At 41.3% G+C, this 18612-nt stretch overlaps 1 protein-coding gene across 1 annotated transcript; it reads right to left on the bottom strand.

Annotated features, from left to right (window-relative positions):
• Positions 1–95: 95 nt before the first annotated feature.
• Positions 96–15668, bottom strand: snx22 (sorting nexin 22). Its single transcript, XM_014124008.1, has 7 exons — positions 15330–15668; positions 6552–6635; positions 6270–6374; positions 5087–5181; positions 3194–3226; positions 2725–2792; positions 96–896 (listed from the first exon to the last, which is right to left on the bottom strand). Exons 1-7 carry the CDS (start codon positions 15408–15410, stop codon positions 742–744), a joined length of 621 nt encoding a protein of 206 aa, XP_013979483.1. The 5' UTR covers positions 15411–15668; the 3' UTR covers positions 96–741.
• Positions 15669–18612: the final 2944 nt, after the last annotated feature.

Raw genomic sequence — 18612 nt, 5'->3', positions numbered from 1 at the left:
TGTATTCCATTGTTACTGATTAGAGCTTGCGAGAAAAGCAGTTCTTGTGCATGTGACAACCTAACTTGATAAAAAAAATGGCGCTAAGTTTCTTGTAAGATTGCAAGTAGAACAATGAACATTTTTATATGAACATGGGCCATCCAAACTGACCACTTGATTGGGGCATATCACATAAAGCTTAACACTTAAACATTTACATATGACATGCCAGTGATTGTGAAACTGTCAATCCAGGCAGACTATTGCCACACTGGATAGGTGCAGTGACATGTTTTACAGGGTCAGCCATAGTAGTACAGCTCCCCTGGGGAAAACTAGGGTTTAGTGCCTTCCTCAAGGGCACAACATTTCACTCAGCTCGGGGATTCGAGCCAGCAACCTTTCATTTACTGGCCTGACAAGCTAACCGCTAGGCTACCTGTCACCCTATTAGTGAGGCATCAAATCGATCTGGCAGGTGAGCTAAGGCAGTTAATGTACTCATCAACTCTGCTTACAAACCAAATTGCAGTTACCACCCCACCTTATGACATTGCTTTTTCAAGAACATCTTCAATTGGCCTATGTGACTTTAGTCAAGCACCCAGGGTAACCTAAACATTTTCTATTGTATGGTAGTATACAAGCAAATGGGCCTCCATTGATTGCTGACTCAGACACTGGACATACATCCAAATTACTATCAAGGTCACTTAAAATTCACAGATCCTAGTGTCAGGACTTCTGCATTGGCTGCCACTATATAGAGGGAATCACTGGAGCTTTGACGGTACGGGCTGGAGCCAGACTGGGTCTCTCTGGGAGGCTGGGTTTTGTGCAGGCTGTGAAGCTGACACGGATGTCTCGGGGGTACAAGCCCTGCAGGACCCCATCCATGACAATGTCCGGCAGATCTGTTGGAAAAGATTAAAAGTTCAATACCATGGTTGCGTTCTAGGCCGACTAGATTGGTTGCACGCCATAAGTTTGCCATATGTGGATAGCTGATACCAGGCAGGCAACTCCAATGTACACATGGACACCCCTTCAAATGAGTGGATTTGGCTATTTCAGCCACACCCGTTGCCAACAGGTGTATAAAAATCAAATACACACAGCCATGCAATCTCCATAGACAAACATTGGTAGTAGAATCAACCGTACTGAAGAGCTCAGTGACTTTAAATGTGGCACCGTCATAAGTCCAAGTCAGTTTGTCAAATTTCTGCCCTGCTAGAGCTGCCCCGGTCAACTGTAAGTGCTGTTTTTGCAAAATGGAAACGTCTAGGAGCAACAACGGCTCACCCGCAAAGTGGTAGGCCACACAAGCTCATAGAACGGGACCGCCGAGTACCAAAGCGCGTAAAAATCATCTGTCCTCGGTTGCAACACTCACTGAGTTCCAAACTGCCTCTGAAAGCAACGTCAGCATAATAGCTGTTCGTCAGGAGCTTCATAAAATGGGTTTCAATGGCCGAGCAGCCGCACACAAGCCTAAGATCATCATGCGCAATGCCAAGCGTCAGATGGAGTGGTGTAAAGCTTGCCGCCATTAAACTCTGGAGCGATGAATCACGGTTCACTATCTGGTAGTCCAAGTAACGAATCTGGGTTTGGTGGATGGCAGGTGAACGCTACCTGCCCGAATGCATAGTGCCAACTGTAAAGGCCTCCCGTGTGGCTCAGTTGGTAGAGCATGGTGTTTGCAATGCCAGGGTTGTGGGTTCGATTCCCACGGGGGTCCAGTATGGAGAAAGAAAATGTATGAAATGTATGCATTCACTACTGTAAGTCGCTCTGGATAAGAGCGTCTGCTAAATGACTAAAATGTAAAATGATAAAAAAATGTAAAGTTTGGTGGAGGAGGAATAATGGTCTGGGGCTGTTTTTCATGGTTCGGGCTCCTTAGTTACAGTGAAGGTAAAGCTTAACGCTACAGCACATGACATTCTAGACGATTCTGTGCTTCCAACTTTGTGGCAGCAGTTTGGGGAAGGCTCTTTCCTGTTTCAGCATGACAATGCCCCTGTGCACAAAGCGAGGTCCAAACAGAACTGGTTTGTTGAGACTCGTGTGATAGAACTTGACTGGCCTGTACAGAGCCCTGACCTCAACCGCATTGAACACCTTTGGGGTGAATTGGAATGCCTGCTACGAGCCAGGCCTAATCGCTCAACATCAGTGACCAACCTCCCTAATGCTCGTGGCTGAATGGATGTAAGTCCCAGCAGCAATGTTCCAACATCAAGTGGATGCCTTCCCAGAAGAGTGGAGGCTGTCATAGCAGCAAAGGGGGGAGACCAACTCCATATTAATACCCATGATTTTGGAATGAGATGTTCGACGAGCAGCAGGTGTCCACATACTTTTGTCCATATACTGTCTTTGATCTGGAACACGACCAGTAACTAAAACGTAAACAAAAATACTAAAGCACAGGCCATTTAGCGGAGAAAGCTTTCAGCAAGCTCTTTAAAAGGAGACCATCCTACGGAAACATTAACAGTGAGCTGGATGTTACTTGCACTGACGGTAGAGAGTGTGGAGATCTCAAAAGGAGGAGATAGGCTCTAAGCCAAGGGTGGGCAGGTCTAAATATACACTATAGGTCCATTATCATTTCTACTTACTCTCTACCTAGTTTTAGACACTTAAGTGTAAGCCCCCCCCCCCCCCCATTTAATTATCTGGGTGGTCTAAGGATCTCCAACAACCATATGACAATGCGGAGGCCTGCCGTACCTGAGGGGGACTCCAGGAGATAGGGGTCACGACAGAATCCCACCACACGCTGATGCTGCAGCTGACAGCTGAGGGACAAGAGACCACTGGGTGAGTCGAAGAGCTGAATGAGTCAAATGTATGTTGCTACAACATGGATGTGTGCATTGCAATATGGAGAATAACTTTTGCAGATTTCAGCATTCTAAATTGAGATTACACTTTTCTTACGCATACATTTAATTTGCATCTTTTTGTATGGCATTTTCATTTGCCCTCTGCATGCCCAAACCCTCAAGATGGCAAGATGAATCAGGTGTGCTGGTGTTAGAATAGATCATAGTGGAACTTCAGAGGGTCCCGAGCCCGGGCATAAACCCGAGGATCGGTTCAGAAACCAAAGTACATGTTTTAAGTACAGGGGGACATGTACTGTATGGCACACAGACAGAATACACATGGCTGTTCACAAGATAAAAGGGAAGCTCACCCATATCCCTGAGGGTCACTATCATCAAATGATCTGAAAAGATGAGGAAACCAGCGTTTTTATTACAGCCTATTATTTGCCCATGTTAAACAATATACACAGAGTATACCAAACATCAGGAACACCTTCCTCAATTGTCTCAAGGCTTAAAAAAAATCCTTCTGTAACCGGTCTCCTCCCCTTCATCTACACTGATTGAAGTGGATTTAACACATGACATCAATAAGGGATCATAGCTTTGAACTGGTCAGTCTCATGTAAAGAGCAGGTGTTCTTAATGTTTTGTACAATTTGTGTATATTGGCTACATATAACATGACTGAATTCAATAGAGGTTCTCTACATTTTCAATTGCAAAACACTGCAGTGTAAAAGGTAATCATACGGTGCCTTTAGATAGTATTCACACCCCTTGAAGTATTCCACATTTTGTTGTGTTATTTAGTGTGATTAAAATAGATTTAATTGTCATTTTTTTGTCAACTACATACACAAAATACTCTGTCAAAGTGAAAGACAAACTAAAAATGTTTTTATTATTTTGGAAATAAAATGCTAATATATCTTGATTAGGTAAGTATTCAACCCTATGAGGCGATACAAGTTAGAATCACCTTTGGCAGCGATTACAGCTGTGAATCTTTCTGGGTAAGTCTCAAAGTGCTTTGCACACCTGGATTGTACAATATTCTTTTCAAAATTCTTCAAGCTCCGTCAAGTTGGTTGTTGATCCTTGCTACACAGCCATGTTCAAGTCTTGCCCTAGATTTAAGCAGATTTAAGTAAAAATGGTATCTAGGCCACTCATGAACATTCAACATCGTCTTAGTAAGCAACTCCAGTGTATATTTGGCCATGTGTTTTAAGTAATTGTCCTGCTGAAAGGTGAATTTGTCTCCCAGTGTCTGATGGAAAGCAGACAAACAAGTTTCTCTAGGATTTTGCCTATGCTTAGCTTTATACCATTTATTTTTATCCCCCAAAAAACTCCCTAGTCCTTGATGTTGATAAGCTATGATATGATGCAGACACCACCACGCTTGAAAATATGAAGAGTGGAACTCGGTCATGTGTTGGATTTCCCCCTAGACAAAAAGTTCATTTCTTTGCCACATTTTTTGCAGTATTACATTAGTGCCATATTGCAAAAAGGATGCATGTTTTGGAATATTTTTATTCTATACAGGCTTCTTTTCACTCTTTCAATTGGGTTAGTATTACAGTCATTAAACTCTGTAACTGTTTTAAAAAGTCACCATTGGCCACATGGGGAAATCTCTGAGCGGTTTCTTTCCTCAGAGTTAGGAAGGTCGCCTGTATCTTTGATATACCATCCAAAGTGTAATTAATAACTTCACCATGCTCAAAGGGATATTCAATAGGTGTCCTCCTTTACGAACCATTGGAAAACCTCCCTGGTCTTTGTGGTTGAATCTGTGTTTGAAATTCACTGCTCGACTGAGACACCTTACAGTTAATTGTAAGTGTGGGGTACAGAGATGAGGTAGTCATTCAAAAATCATGTTAAACTCTATTATTGCACACAGAGTCCATGCAACTTCTGACTTATTTAGGCTTGCCATAACAAAAGGGTTGAATACTTCTTTTTTTATATATCATTTTTAGTTCATTTGTAAACATTTCTAAAAACATAATTCCATTTTGACATGGGGTATAGTGTATAGATCAGTGACAAAAAAAGTCAAGGGGTGTAAATATTTTGAAGGCACCTGTCTACCTCAGATATCATAAACTCTTGACTGACATCGGATTCTCCATTCCTAGCCACACGTCATATTCAATATACTTTTTTTCTGTCTGATAACTTTATTGAAGTGAACCTGATGTGAGTAGCTGGTTGAGGTGAGGGGACAGAGGCAGGCAGGTACATACTCAAGGCTGCTTATTTTGTTCCCAGAGTGGAAATGTTTCACATGCAGGAAGTCCAGCAGCACCTGAGGGACTTCTTCATACTGGTAAATTATATCCTAGAGAGAGAGGCCAGTAGAAAATACAAAGAAAATGGTTTTGATCACACAGTCTAAAATTGGATTAGTAACTGTTATTGAAAATTTAAACTATCCCAGACTGCAATCCAGTGGGGCTACTGTAAGCATCAGGTAATGCCCATACGGAACATAGTCCCTCAGTCATACGTAAATATTGTATGTCAATTCATACCTAAATATAGTTTCAAAGTCCTAATATGGCACGTACAATATATTAATTCATTACATTTCATACGTAAATATAACACCTGAATGTGGTAACTGAACATGGTATGCAATTAATATATGTAGTCCTAACTGAATAAAGTAAATACGGTAACACTTTACTTGACACCCAGCGTCATAACATGTCATTACAGCTGAAATAACTTGTCATAACATCTATTTAGACCTGTTGTGACATATATTGCATTATTTTATGGCTGGTTATGACACTTACATAAGAGTCTCAACCCACCACACAAGGCAAAACATTCCATTACACCTGAGCCTATTTGTTAACAATATATTTATGTTCTATAAAATGTTCTGAAATTGACCATATTAAAACATCATTGTAATTGAGCACAAATTTCAGGAGCAGGACAAGACACCGTCTTTTTGACTGATGACTGACAAGGGCATGTATGTGATAGGCCTATCTGGCTTAAATGATTTTGACGGTCATAATGCTTCTCGACGGGGTCATAAAGTATTTTCTTAGTCCAAGTAAAGTGACACAGGATGGTCAATGCTTCACGAGTGTCAAAGTGTATTTTCTGCAAGTTATTTAAAATATGATGAAAAAAAAACATGACTGTAAAAAGAATTCATTACAACAAACGACTTAAGAAACAAACTTTCAAAACAAAAGGAAACTTCTTGGCTGGGAAAAAACACATTGGAATAAATGTGGGTTTTGACAATCTTATATAGGTGTCATAACCAGCCATAAAACAACACAATATATTTAAACATGTCGTGACATATTGGCCATGACAGTGTTATGACCATATTATGACACGTTATGTCAGCTGTTATGACGTTGGGTGTCAAGTAAAGTGTTAGTGTAAATACATATATTCTACCTGAATGTAGTCCTCCAGCTGCTGCCTCCTCTGCTCAAGAGGCTTGGTTCTCAGATGAGTGCTCCTCTTGCTGGGAAAGTCTGGGGGATGCAGAATCTTCTTCAGCTATGGAGGCAGGAGGAAACTGTAAATGACATTACGGGGATGGGCCTGTAATGGCTTAATGTCCATCGTGCATGCAACAGAGTAGAGTACAGTATACAAAAAGTGGTTAAGATCATTCAGATACTGTATAATTCTGGTGTCAAGTAAGGGGAGGCAGAGAGTCAGCGATTGTTTTACCTTTCTGTGCAGGGTCTGGAATTCACTGTGTCTTCTGAGCACAAAGTGTTTCCTTCCATTGAACAATATCTCAACTCTGAAGAGCTAGAAAAGAAAAGAGCAGAGCGGAGCTTTGCGCTATTACTCTGGTTTTCTGGAAAGGAATATCAATAGAATTATGTTTGCTTGTCATCGGACAGAAACATTTATGTACAAAAGGTAAGTCTTTCCATTCACATAAGAGTTTGCCTCTGTAAAAAGTAGTTATACACAAACTAGATGGGGCTTGATGTTCTCCAATCATGCCTGAGTTTAGTGTCCAGTGTAATGCAGTCAGATATCCAGCAGGGGAAGGGAGAGGCCTGTTTACAGAGCTCAGCATTCTAAACTCAACAGTGCCCACTGGTGGCGATAAAACGAATCCTAGCAAACTTTGCAGCTTTTGCTTGAGGAATTGGACAACAAGCATGCGTCCCAATATCTCCTTTCTCTTTCAGTGTGGACCCGTTCACACAAATGTAAAAGCATTGGATTGGTGCGGGTATAGGCTTGTGGGAGCTCCCACCATATTTCTTATACCAGTAATACCAGTATAGAATCATTGTATCATCTAAACCGCTGTGAAATATATTTTGAAATACCAAAAATATAGTATTTTCAGCATTTTGAAGCTGGTGTACAAAATTGAAAGTATAAGGGGCAAAAACGAAACTTAACAGAATGCATAGAAAATTCGCACATAGAACATATCTACCGCTTCTTAGATCTTTGATTCTCATTAAAAACGAGTCTCTCTCTCAAATTTCTATGTGCATTTGGTCGGGTCTACAAAAAAAGTTACAGCTTCAAGTGGTCAAAATCAACTCAGTCGTACATGTACTACTGCTCACAAGAAAGGCAAAACAGATCCCCTAGAATGACCATAACCCTAGGTAAAAGGACAACCTGTGGAAATGTTCTTTCTTAAAGACATTCTATAACTTCCTGAATGGGATGATGCGTAGGCTACACTGCACCTGCACATCCTTAGCAATCAGTAATTTGGAGGATAGATAACTGGCAGAATGCAGCCCAAGGACAGGAGTTGCGGGATCAGTATTGTTTTTATAACCCAAGTGCACTGTCCACATTTTTTCATCCTTGTAAAATAGTACTGATAGTACACAAATTATTGTAGGCTGCTTGCTTGTACATTACAACAAATCAAACAGGGGCAGCAATGAAATGCTTCCTTTTCCAGTGAAGCTCCAGTGTGCCATGGTAGTTAATTAGCAGGCTTATTTGGATAATGGCAACGCTAGCTGATATTCATCTGGACAAATACACATGAGAATACACCCGTCACCCAGAACTGAGGTTAATGACAACTACAAAAGTGGCCATCTTTTGGTCTTCCCCAGCTTTCTAAAACGAAGAAAACAGGGATATCTTCTCCAAATTGGTCTGAAACCAAGTTAACAATAATACATAAATAGCTACTGACATAAAGAGAGCGGATAGACTTTCAAAAATATGAATAGAAGGGACTCTGTCTAAACATGACAAGGTGTGGTGAACAATGAATGACAAAAATTCTAGCCTACATTTCCAGCAAGCTATTATCTAAATATTCCTTTGAAGTTGTTGACTTAAAGTTGGAGCTTCAGGACATGCTGTTTAGAATCCAGTATTCCGGGTCATGTTCATAAGGGCATGCAGCAGAAAACGTTTCACAACAGGAAACAAAAATGAGCATTTATTTTGGACAAATCCAGGTAGACCCTCTCCGTTTGAGTCTATTTCCTTATATTTACTGCCAAATGAACATGACCCAGGACAGAGAGTGATCCTGACATGGGGATTACCCGAGTCATGCAGTTGATCCACACTTTTTTGTCAGGCCCTCACGTTAAATATAGCTGACTGGCTACATTCAGGCTATAATTAAAGGCCCATGCCCCCCCTTTTCACCTAAACTCATCTCTCATGGGTTGATCCAGAGTGATTGCTACAAGGACGATTTTGCCACCCTATAACTAATTTATAGCTATATTTTAATCTATGAACTAGTCTACAACCATCCAACACAATAAAGACATTAAAGAGTTTACCTTTTAGGTATTTATTCTTGACCTAAAAATACATTTGGTCCTTAATTATTCGCAACTGGCTCAGCACTCTCTGTTACTTCGAAAGAGTGCCGACCCTAAATCAGCAGTGACTCGAGCGGTCAGCCTAGTACAGTACTTACCTCCTCTCTCAGCAAACAGTAATTTGGACTGTTTGTAGCTGTGTAGCCTGGTCCCAGATGTGTCTGTGCTGTCTTGCCAAGTACCAACTCTGGCAAGACAGCACAGACCAATCTGGTACCAGGCTAGCTGTTCAAAGAAGGCACATGGCCTCCATATTCCTGGGTTGCCCAGGCGACTCGCGACCCAGTGGACCGATGGGGCTGGAGCCATGTCATCACATACCAATGATGGTCCCAAACAGATGACCCTCAATCCATGGATGAATGAGCTCTCAGAGCAGGAGGGCTGTGGCCATTATCCAGGCAGCCACGGGATCTAACATGGATCCTCATGAGCAGAATAATCATCAACCCATGACTAATTATCATATTGGTAAAAGTTATTTTTAAATTGTTCTATAGAGTTATCAAACTCTGCAATCAGTGCCCATTGCATACATTTGAGATGTTACAAGATTACTGTTTACATAATACAAGATTATTTCCCTGAAGATACAGACTTTTGACCATCACCACCTGAACTATGATGAATAGTTATTTAGTGACAAAGATATGCGACTGACTTTTCATGAGCTTTAAAAGTAACCAATTCCTCTCAATGACACACAACTTTCCCTTTCCTTAAGTTGCTGTTCTTCCCCCTATGGCGGAACTCACTGGTTTAGTCAGTTCCACAAAGTCAAGTAACACAATGAACAACAAGTACCTGCTTCTGCTCATTGTTCAGCCTGCTTCACTAACCTGCAGAAGTCAGTCTCAACTTCAGCGCCTATTTCATATGGAATAACTCCCCCGGCCTACTCATGCACACCTTGTGCTTCATTCGTTTACCAAATTACTGTTCAGGACAAGAAGCACATCATTTAATTATAAAAAATGGAGTTACATCTGCCCAAAAAGGTACTTCCAGTCAAAGAAAAGAGTCTGTCTGCTCACTCGAGACTGGTAAACAAGGTTAAAAAAAACAGCTCATCCACTTTTGATGCTTTAACTCGTTAATTTAAGGTAACAAAATGTCACTATGTTCCCCATGCCTACAGATGAGCTGTTTATATATGTCTACAGATGAGCTGATGGGACATTCACTCAGTCCATGGGGATGTATAAGAATACAGAGATTGTCATCAGTTCATGGGAAAGACAATTTTCCAATATCGGGTCTCTTTGTTCTTGAAGCCATACAGCCGGGTTTACAGACAGAACTCCGGCCATCCTCGCTTTCTCGCCATCGGTCACCCTTCCGTCACAGAGCTTTCATTGTTGCGGGTGTGCAGATAGGGCTAGATATTTCCACCTGCAAACCCCTGGCAGAGGGGCCCGACGCCCCCTCCTTACATAACACAGCAGAAGGCTCAGAGTGGAACACGCAGCACCCCAAATCAGACAGTTAACAGACAAGCAAGACCCATTTTCACACTACTCAGCCGAGCTCATCCAAGGTTTGCTGAACTGGCCTGGATGCGCATGCACCATACTAGCTTGAACCCTGTTTGAAAGGGCAATGTACTGTATGTGCATACAAAATATACAAGCCAGCACAGAATAGTTTGGGTCGGCATGTTGGCGTGAAAGGGATATGATTGGACTACTTCTTGAACCCCACTCTATTTCAAGAAATGGATAATTGACTATGCCCCTCTGCTTGTTTAAAAGAAGACTGGCACCAGCTATATTATCAGACAAGCTAAGGGTCAGCTCAGCTCACTTTTAGCTTCCCAAGCAGTTTTAGTCTCATGCTGGAAAGGAGTAGACAATGTGAAAAGAACATATCCAAGCCTACACAGAAAGTGCTGTTCAGGTTGGCACAATAGTATGAACACACGCACACACACCAAAAGCTCATGAGTGACTCGAAGCAGAATTATGCGTCAGTCAAAAACGACTTCAGTCTTACTTTTGTTGATCATGGAGGCAGGCAATTTAGTCATCCTGTTAAGACTACAGCTGCTGTGGGATTTGTAACGTGAACCCATTTTTCAACTGGGTCATGGTTTTGATTCCAGCCGTGGCCACCAATAAGGAAAAGTATACAATTACTGCTTTGGATAAAAGTATCTGCTAAATGGCATACAATGAGTGGACAAAACATTAAAAACACCTTCCTAATATTGAGTCGAACCCCCTCTTTTGCCCTCAGAACAGCCTCAATTCGTTGGGGAATGGACTCTACAAGGTGCCGAAAGCTTTCCACAGGGATGTTGGCCCATGTTGACTCCAATGCTTCCCACAGTTGTGTCAAGTTGGCTGGATGTCACTTGGGTGGTGGACCATTCTTGATACACACGGGAAAATGTTGAGCATTGCAGTTCTTGACACAAACCGGTGCGCCTGGAACCTACTGCCAGAACCCGTTCAAAGGCACTTCAATACTTGGTCTTGCCCATTCACCCTCTGAATGGCACACACAATCCATGTCTGAAGGCTTAAAAATCCTTCTTTAACCCGTCTCCTCCCCTTCAGCTACACTGATTGAAGTGGATTTAACAAGTGACATCTAATTTGGATTTAACAAGTGGGATCATAGCTTTCACCTCATCCATCTATTTCATGGAAAGAGCAGGTGTTCATAATGTTTTGTACTCTTTGTGTATATTGGCAACATATAAAGTGACTGAATTTACTGGCTCAAAGTTCAGAGACTTGGGCAAAGGGTTTCCTTTTGCTTGCTTTTACCATGAAATTAGATCTTTTCACATCAGATATTTTTCAGGAAAAAAAAGACTAGAATTGGGCTGCCTGTGTAGATGCAACCCAACAAGTAGACAGCTCTCAAGCCAACAGCTCTCAACCAAAACCGGTGGTAAATGACTATAGACATTGTTTGGGGGTTCACTGTCAAAAACAAAAAACTTATTGCCCAAGTCCATGAACTTTGAGGCAATATATTCAGTCATGTTATATGTATCCTATATAAGCCATTTAGCGGATTCTTTTATCCAAAGCGATCAGAATTGGGCTGCCTGTGTAAATGCAGACAAAAAGTGCACTCAAGTCCCCAGTGCTAGGTAGGTGCAAAAAGTGCTGTCAACACCAACTTTCTTCTGGCAACTGTCATTCCAGTAGCTAGGTGTAGTCAGTGGTGTAAAGTAACTAAGTACAAATACTTTGAAGTACCATTTAAGTATCTGTACTTGACAATTTATATTTTTTTACTGCACCACATTCCTAAAGAAAAATGTCGTTTTTACTCCCATACATTTTTCCTGACACCCAAAAGTACCCGTTACATTTCGAATGCTTAGCATGACAAACATTGTCAAATTCACACACTTATCAATAGAACACGTGGTCATCACTACTTCCTCTGTCATGCTGAGCAAACCTCGCCCGCGAGCGTTATAAAATACATTTACACATACGTTAGTCAATCGTTTCATCCAAACTGCTCGTGGGTGTCAGTGTAGCCAGACGCTTGACGCGCTGCAATTCCCGCCTCTCTCATCTACTCATTGGTTTTTAGGAGCATACTAACCCAACCGGGTGATTGAAAGATGAACAAGGTCCACACTCCAGTCGTTGGTGGCGGTTATGCACCTTAAAAGTTGTTTGCCAACCGCCATATACAATCCACAGAAGAACAAATGAGGAGAGATTAATCAAGGAAAACTGAAAACGAACTAGGTTTCCCTTATTATCTGTGGATTAATTGTCTGAGTAGAGAACCCACGATTTTGTGAGACTCAAAATGGGTTAAAATTCTATAAAGTTCCAGCAAAAAAAAGGACCATATGCATTTTAGGTAAAGTAACAACCCAATATTTTTCTCCCAAGTCAAATTAGCAAGCTAGCTAAATGTCCATGAATGTTCTGTGTGTGTTTTGACTAGAGGTCGACCGAATATGATTTTTCAACACCGATACCGATTGTTGGAGGACCAAAAAATAGCCTATACATATATATGTAATAACAACAATTACAACAATACTGAATGAACATTTATTTTAACTTAATATAATACATAAATAAAATCTATTTAGTCTCAAATAAATAATGAAACCTGTTCAATTTGGTTTAAATAATGCAAAAACAGTGTTGGAGAAGTAAAAGTGCAATATGTGCCATGTAAAAAAGCTAACGTTTAAGTTCCTTGCTCAGAACATGAGAACATATGAAAGCTGGTGGTTCAATATTCCCAGCTAAGAAGTTTTAGGTTGTAGTTATGACACGTCTACTCTCTCTATACCATTTATTTCATATACCTTTGGCTATTGAATGTTCTTACAGGCACTTTAGTATTGCCAGCCTAATCTCGAGATTTGATAGGCTTGAAGTCATAAACATAGCTGTGAATCAAGCATTGCTAAGAGCTGCTGGCAAACGCAGGAAAGTGCTGTTTGAATGAATGCTTACGAGCCTGCTGCTGCCTGCCACTGCTCAGTCAGACCGCTCTATCAAATCATAGACTTGATTATAATAAACACAGAAATATGAGCCTTTGGTCATTAATATGGTCAAATCTAGAAACTATAATTTAGAAAACAAAACGTTTATTCTTTCAGTGAAATACGGAACCTTTATTTCATCGAACGGGTGACAACCCTAAGTCTACATACTGCTGTTACATTGCACAACCTTCAATGTCATAATTATGTAAATTTCTGGCAAATTAGTTCACAACGAGCCAGGCGGCCCAAACTGTTGCATATACCTTGACTCTGCTTGCACTGAATGCAAGAGAAGTGACACAATTTCCCTAGTTAATATTGCCTGCTAACATGAATTTTTTTAAACTGAACTGCAGGTAAAAAAAATACATACTTCTGTGTATTGATTTTAAGAAAGGCATTGAAGTTTATGGTTAGGTACATTTGTGCAAAGATTGCGCTTTTTTCGCGAATGTGCTTTTGCTAAATCATCACCCGTTTGGCGAAGTAGGCTGTGATACGATGATAAATTAACAGACACCGCATTGATTATATGCAACGCAGGACAAGCTAGTTAACCTAGTAATATCATCAACCATGTGTAGTTAACTAGTGATTATGTGAAGATTGATTGTTTTTTATAAGTTAAGTTTAATGCTAGCTAGCAACTTACCTAGGCTCCTTGTAGCCACAAGGTCCTTTTGACGCTGCACTCGCGTAACAGGTGGTCAGCCTGCCATGCAGTTTCCTCATGGATTGCAATGTAATCAGCCATAATCGTTGTCCAAAAAGACCGATTACCGATTGTTATGAAAACTTGAAATCAAACTCAATTAAAAATGGGCCATGCTGATTAATCGGTCGACCTCTAGTTTTGACATGAATTAATATAGTTGGTTTTGGTATTTTAACCTGCGGGTCATGAACGCGTCTGGAGGGCATAGACAAAATCAACATGCACACAATGACTCACGCGCAGAGCCAGTTCCATCAGCATGTGATCTGGCGGACTCACTAAACAAATTATTTGTAAATTGTGTTGGCATGTGCCCCTGGCAGTGGCGATTTTAGCATGTAAATCTTGGTGGGGCAAACCATTTTTTTTTTTTTAGATGCATGCCAGCAAAGACACTACATAACACTAAACAATACATTAATTGCACTATAACAGCGACAAGCGGTGCCCAAACTGTTAGGGCCTATGTGACACGCATTAATGCCAAAATAACATGCAAAACAGGCAAGCCCCCCTCAAAAAAATAAATAAAAATACATTCAAAAAATGTGGGGTTCAAAACAGGTGTGTGTATTCTTCAGGACATGCTGTTCAGAATCCAGTATTCAGGGACATGTTAATAAGGGCATGCAGCAAAAACGTTTCAAAACGTTTTACAACAGGAAACAAAAATGAGCATTTCTTTTGGACAAATCCAGGTAGACCCTCCCCGTTTGAGTCCATTTCCTTATATTTAGTGCCAAATGAACATGACCCAGGACAGAGAGTCCCCGACTGGCCCCTGGCAATCCGTAATTAAAAAACTAAATCATGCTCTCTTGTCTACTTAACAAGGAATATGAAATGATTAATAGGATTTATTGTTGATACTTATGTATATTTAAACCGAAACACATTTTGAATTCTACTCAAGTAGTATTTTACTGGGCAACTTTCACTTGACTCGTTTTCTATTAAAGCATCTTTACTTTTATTCAAGTATGACGATTGGGTACTATTTCCACCACAGGGTGTAGCCTGTGTTTGTGGCAACTGTCTAAAAAAGATTGGGTGCTTGGCATACAAACTGCAATACTTCTGTGTCTCTTTTTCAAATGAGGCTCAGGGCTTTCAAATTATATTTTAAGGGAAAGTGGGAGAAAGCAGCCACAGACAACTGAAGCTTTTCACAATTGTGTAATACAGGACACAAGGGCACCAATGATTCACCAAATTATAGAAATTATATAATATACACATCTATGGAATAGTTGCCCTTCTAGCTTGCCTGGTGCAAAGGAATGGCGCGGCAGCCGGCACGAATGGCAAACCAGGACCAGTGGAATATCGCCTAGCCAAGCAGTAAAAATATATTTCAAAAATCTTGACATGACAAGTTGTGGGAAAACATAAGAGAACGCCTGAAAATAAGTATTGAACCTTACTGTACCACACATATCCAGATACTTTTAAAGCCTACAACAGTTTACCTTTCTCAATTTCCCCGACTCGTCTACCTCTCGCTCCAGCGACGGAATCGATACCTCAATCATAGGGGAATCTTGAGCCATTCATCGGACTTTTCTGAGCGCAAACTGTCCAATTACCTTCCTACTGAGTGGTGCTGCGGCTTTTCTCTCTTCAGTCTTTAACAATGTCCCCTTCTAAACATTCGGGAAAATGCAGGTAAGAGAACATAAAGGGATAATGGACAACGTGACAATATAAACTCGGCTACCGTAAATTCAGGGAAACGTTTTGAGACTCTCTCTCCAATGCTCCTCCCACAAACTATTTGGAGAATCTGTGCACCCCATCTAAAATGCCCTACGTTAAAAGAAAAAAAGAACGATATCCTTGGGTTGATTCAAATGTTTCGTGTTACACAGGGCATTAATTCAATAGCCGAAATGCCAAACAACATTATTTTACATGATGTGCAGAATAACTGGTTTGACAGATTACATATAGCTTCGTCTCTTGCTGAGGTAGGGCTATTCTGCCTTTGTAGAAAGACAATAATGAAAGCATCGGACTATAAGGTTCTATTTGGAATAAAAAATAAATAAATGAGTTGGTCACATAATTGATGTTTAGATGGTTCTTCATCTGTCTGTGAAGTTAGATTTAAAAAATATATATATTTTTAACTATAAAGTTCTATCTGCATAAACCCATTTGAACATGGCACTATATGACTATAAGGTTATATCTGCAATCCAATCACCAGCCTAAACAAATACTGATGGACCGATCAGAACACGTCTTTGCAAATAGAGTACTACAGTATGAGTCATAATACCCATAAAACCTAGCGGTCAAACAAGAAATGGTTCCAATAGTTTTTCCACCATTCATTTTTCCCATAGGGGATTTTTAGAAACACTTCAAATAAGGGCTGTGTTTTGTGTAGGCTTACCCTGGAATGACGTTTTGATAGCCATGTAAATCTCTCTAGGACAAAGTGACTTTTATTAACATATTCACCAATATTTACCTCCCCAAAATAAAATGCTAATTTGGCTATCATAAAGAACTAACAATGCCATGATGATGATCTGGATGAGACTGCCGAATCGAGGCAAAGGTAAGAATCTCTGGATCAACTATCTAAATGTTAGCTAAATGTAGTAATGAACAAAATGGCTACATTTCTTTACTGGACAATTCTGTGAACTGTCTTGTGCAAGTTAGTATAGGTGTCAGAAAGCGATGACGCTCAGGAGCTTGCAGGGATTTGTAGTCTTGCATGATGTCTACGTTGATGCTAGTTAGCATTTTCTAATCTGAGCATAAATAGAGACAAATATATTGATAAGTCACCTTGTCCGAGAGATTTACATGGTTAGCAAAACGTCAAGCCTACACGAAACACAGCCGTTATTTTAAGTGTTTCTAAAATCCCCTAAGGGAAAAATGAATGGTGAAAAAACGATTGGAACCATTTCCCTCTTTGACCGCTAGGTTTTATGGTTATGACACCTCCATTGAGGTGCTCTATGGTCTAGGCTAGTCGGTCATCACTTCCACAAAGTCATAAACCCTGCCTATTTCTACAATTTATTTTCTTATAGATGCACAATGCAGAAATCACTCAGCCATTTCCAGGTTGCAAAAATTCTAATAGTTCACCTCATTTCAGTTTGTTACAAAACAAGCAAGTAAAGTGTAGAGAATCATTGTACCATCTAAACCGCTATGAAATATACACTGCTCAAAAAAATAAAGGGAACACTTAAACAACACAATGTAACTCCAAGTCAATCACACTTCTGTGAAATCAAACTGTCCACTTAGGAAGCAACACTGATTGACAATAAATTTCACATGCTGTTGTGCAAATGGAATAGACAACAGGTGGAAATTATAGGCAATTAGCAAGACACCCCCAATAAAGGAGTGGTTCTGCAGGTGGGGACCACAGACCACTTCTCAGTTCCTATGCTTCCTGGCTGATGTTTTGGTCACTTTTGAATGCTGGCGGTGCTTTCACTCTAGTGGTAGCATGAGACGGAGTCTACAACCCACACAAGTGGCTCAGGTAGTGGAGCTCATCCAGGATGGCACATCAATGCGAGCTGTGGGAAGAAGGTTTGCTGTGTCTGTCAGCGTAGTGTCCAGAGCATGGAGGCGCTACCAGGAGACAGGCCAGTACATCAGGAGACGTGGAGGAGGCCGTAGGAGGGCAACAACCCAGCAGCAGGACCGCTACCTCTGCCTTTGTGCAAGGAGGAGCAGGAGAAGCACTGCCAGAGCCCTGCAAAATGACCTCCAGCAGGCCACAAATGTGCATGTGTCTGCTCAAACGGTCAGAAACAGACTCCATGAGGGTGGTATGAGGGCCCGACGTCCACAGGTGGGGGTTGTACTTACAGCCCAACACCGTGCAGGACGTTTGGCATTTGCCAGAGAACACCAAGATTGGCAAATTCGTCACTGGCGCCCTGTGCTCTTCACAGATGAAAGCAGGTTCACACTGAGCACGTGACAGACGTGACAGAGTCTGGAGACGCCGTGGAGAACGTTCTGCTGCCTGCAACAACCTCCAGCATGACCGGTTTGGCGGTGGGTCAGTCATGGTGTGGGGTGGCATTTCTTTGGGGGGCCGCACAGCCCTCCATGTGCTCGCCAGAGGTAGCCTGACTGCCATTAGGTTACCGAGATGAGATCCTCAGACCCCTTGTGAGACCATATGCTGGTGCGGTTGGCCCTGGGTTCCTCCTAATGCAAGACAATGCTAGACCTCATGTGGCTGGAGTGTGTCAGCAGTTCCTGCAAGAGGAAGGCATTGATGCTATGGACTGGCCCGCCCGTTCCCCAGAACTGAATCCAATTGAGCACATCTGGGACATCATGTCTTGCTCCATCCACCAACGCCACGTTGCACCACTGATTGTCCAGGAGTTGGCGGATGCTTTAGTCCAGGTCTGGGAGGAGATCCCTCAGGAGACCATCCGCCACCTCATCAGGAGCATGCCCAGGTGTTGTAGGGAGGTCATACAGGCATGTGGAGGCCACACATACTACTGAGCCTCATTTTGACTTGTTTTAAGGACATTACATCAAAGTTGGATCAGCCTGTAGTGTGGTTTTCCACTTTAATTTTGAGTGTGACTCCAAATCCAGACCTCCATGGGTTGATAAATTGGATTTCCGTTGATTATTTTTGTGTGATTTTGTTGTCAGCACATTCAACTATGTAAAGAAAGTATTTAATAAGATTATTTCTTTCATTCAGATCTAGGATGTGTTATTTAAGTGTTCCCTTTCTTT

This window comes from Salmo salar, chromosome ssa10 (genome assembly GCF_905237065.1).
Source record: "Salmo salar chromosome ssa10, Ssal_v3.1, whole genome shotgun sequence".
In the NCBI taxonomy this organism is placed as follows: domain Eukaryota; kingdom Metazoa; phylum Chordata; class Actinopteri; order Salmoniformes; family Salmonidae; genus Salmo; species Salmo salar.
This window is presented reverse-complemented; position numbering and strand designations above follow the sequence as displayed.

Bases quoted from the DNA above. Each gene is read 5' to 3' on its own strand.
- snx22 (XM_014124008.1), bottom strand. From the start codon at position 15,410: ATGGCTCAAGATTCCCCTATGATTGAGGTATCGATTCCGTCGCTGGAG. The intron at 6,636-15,329 runs GTAAACTGTTGT...TTTCTTTTCTAG, and splicing joins AGTCGGGGAAATTGAGAAAG to CTCTTCAGAGTTGAGATATT. The intron at 2,793-3,193 runs GTGAGCTTCCCT...CTTGTCCCTCAG, and splicing joins AGTGACCCTCAGGGATATGG to CTGTCAGCTGCAGCATCAGC.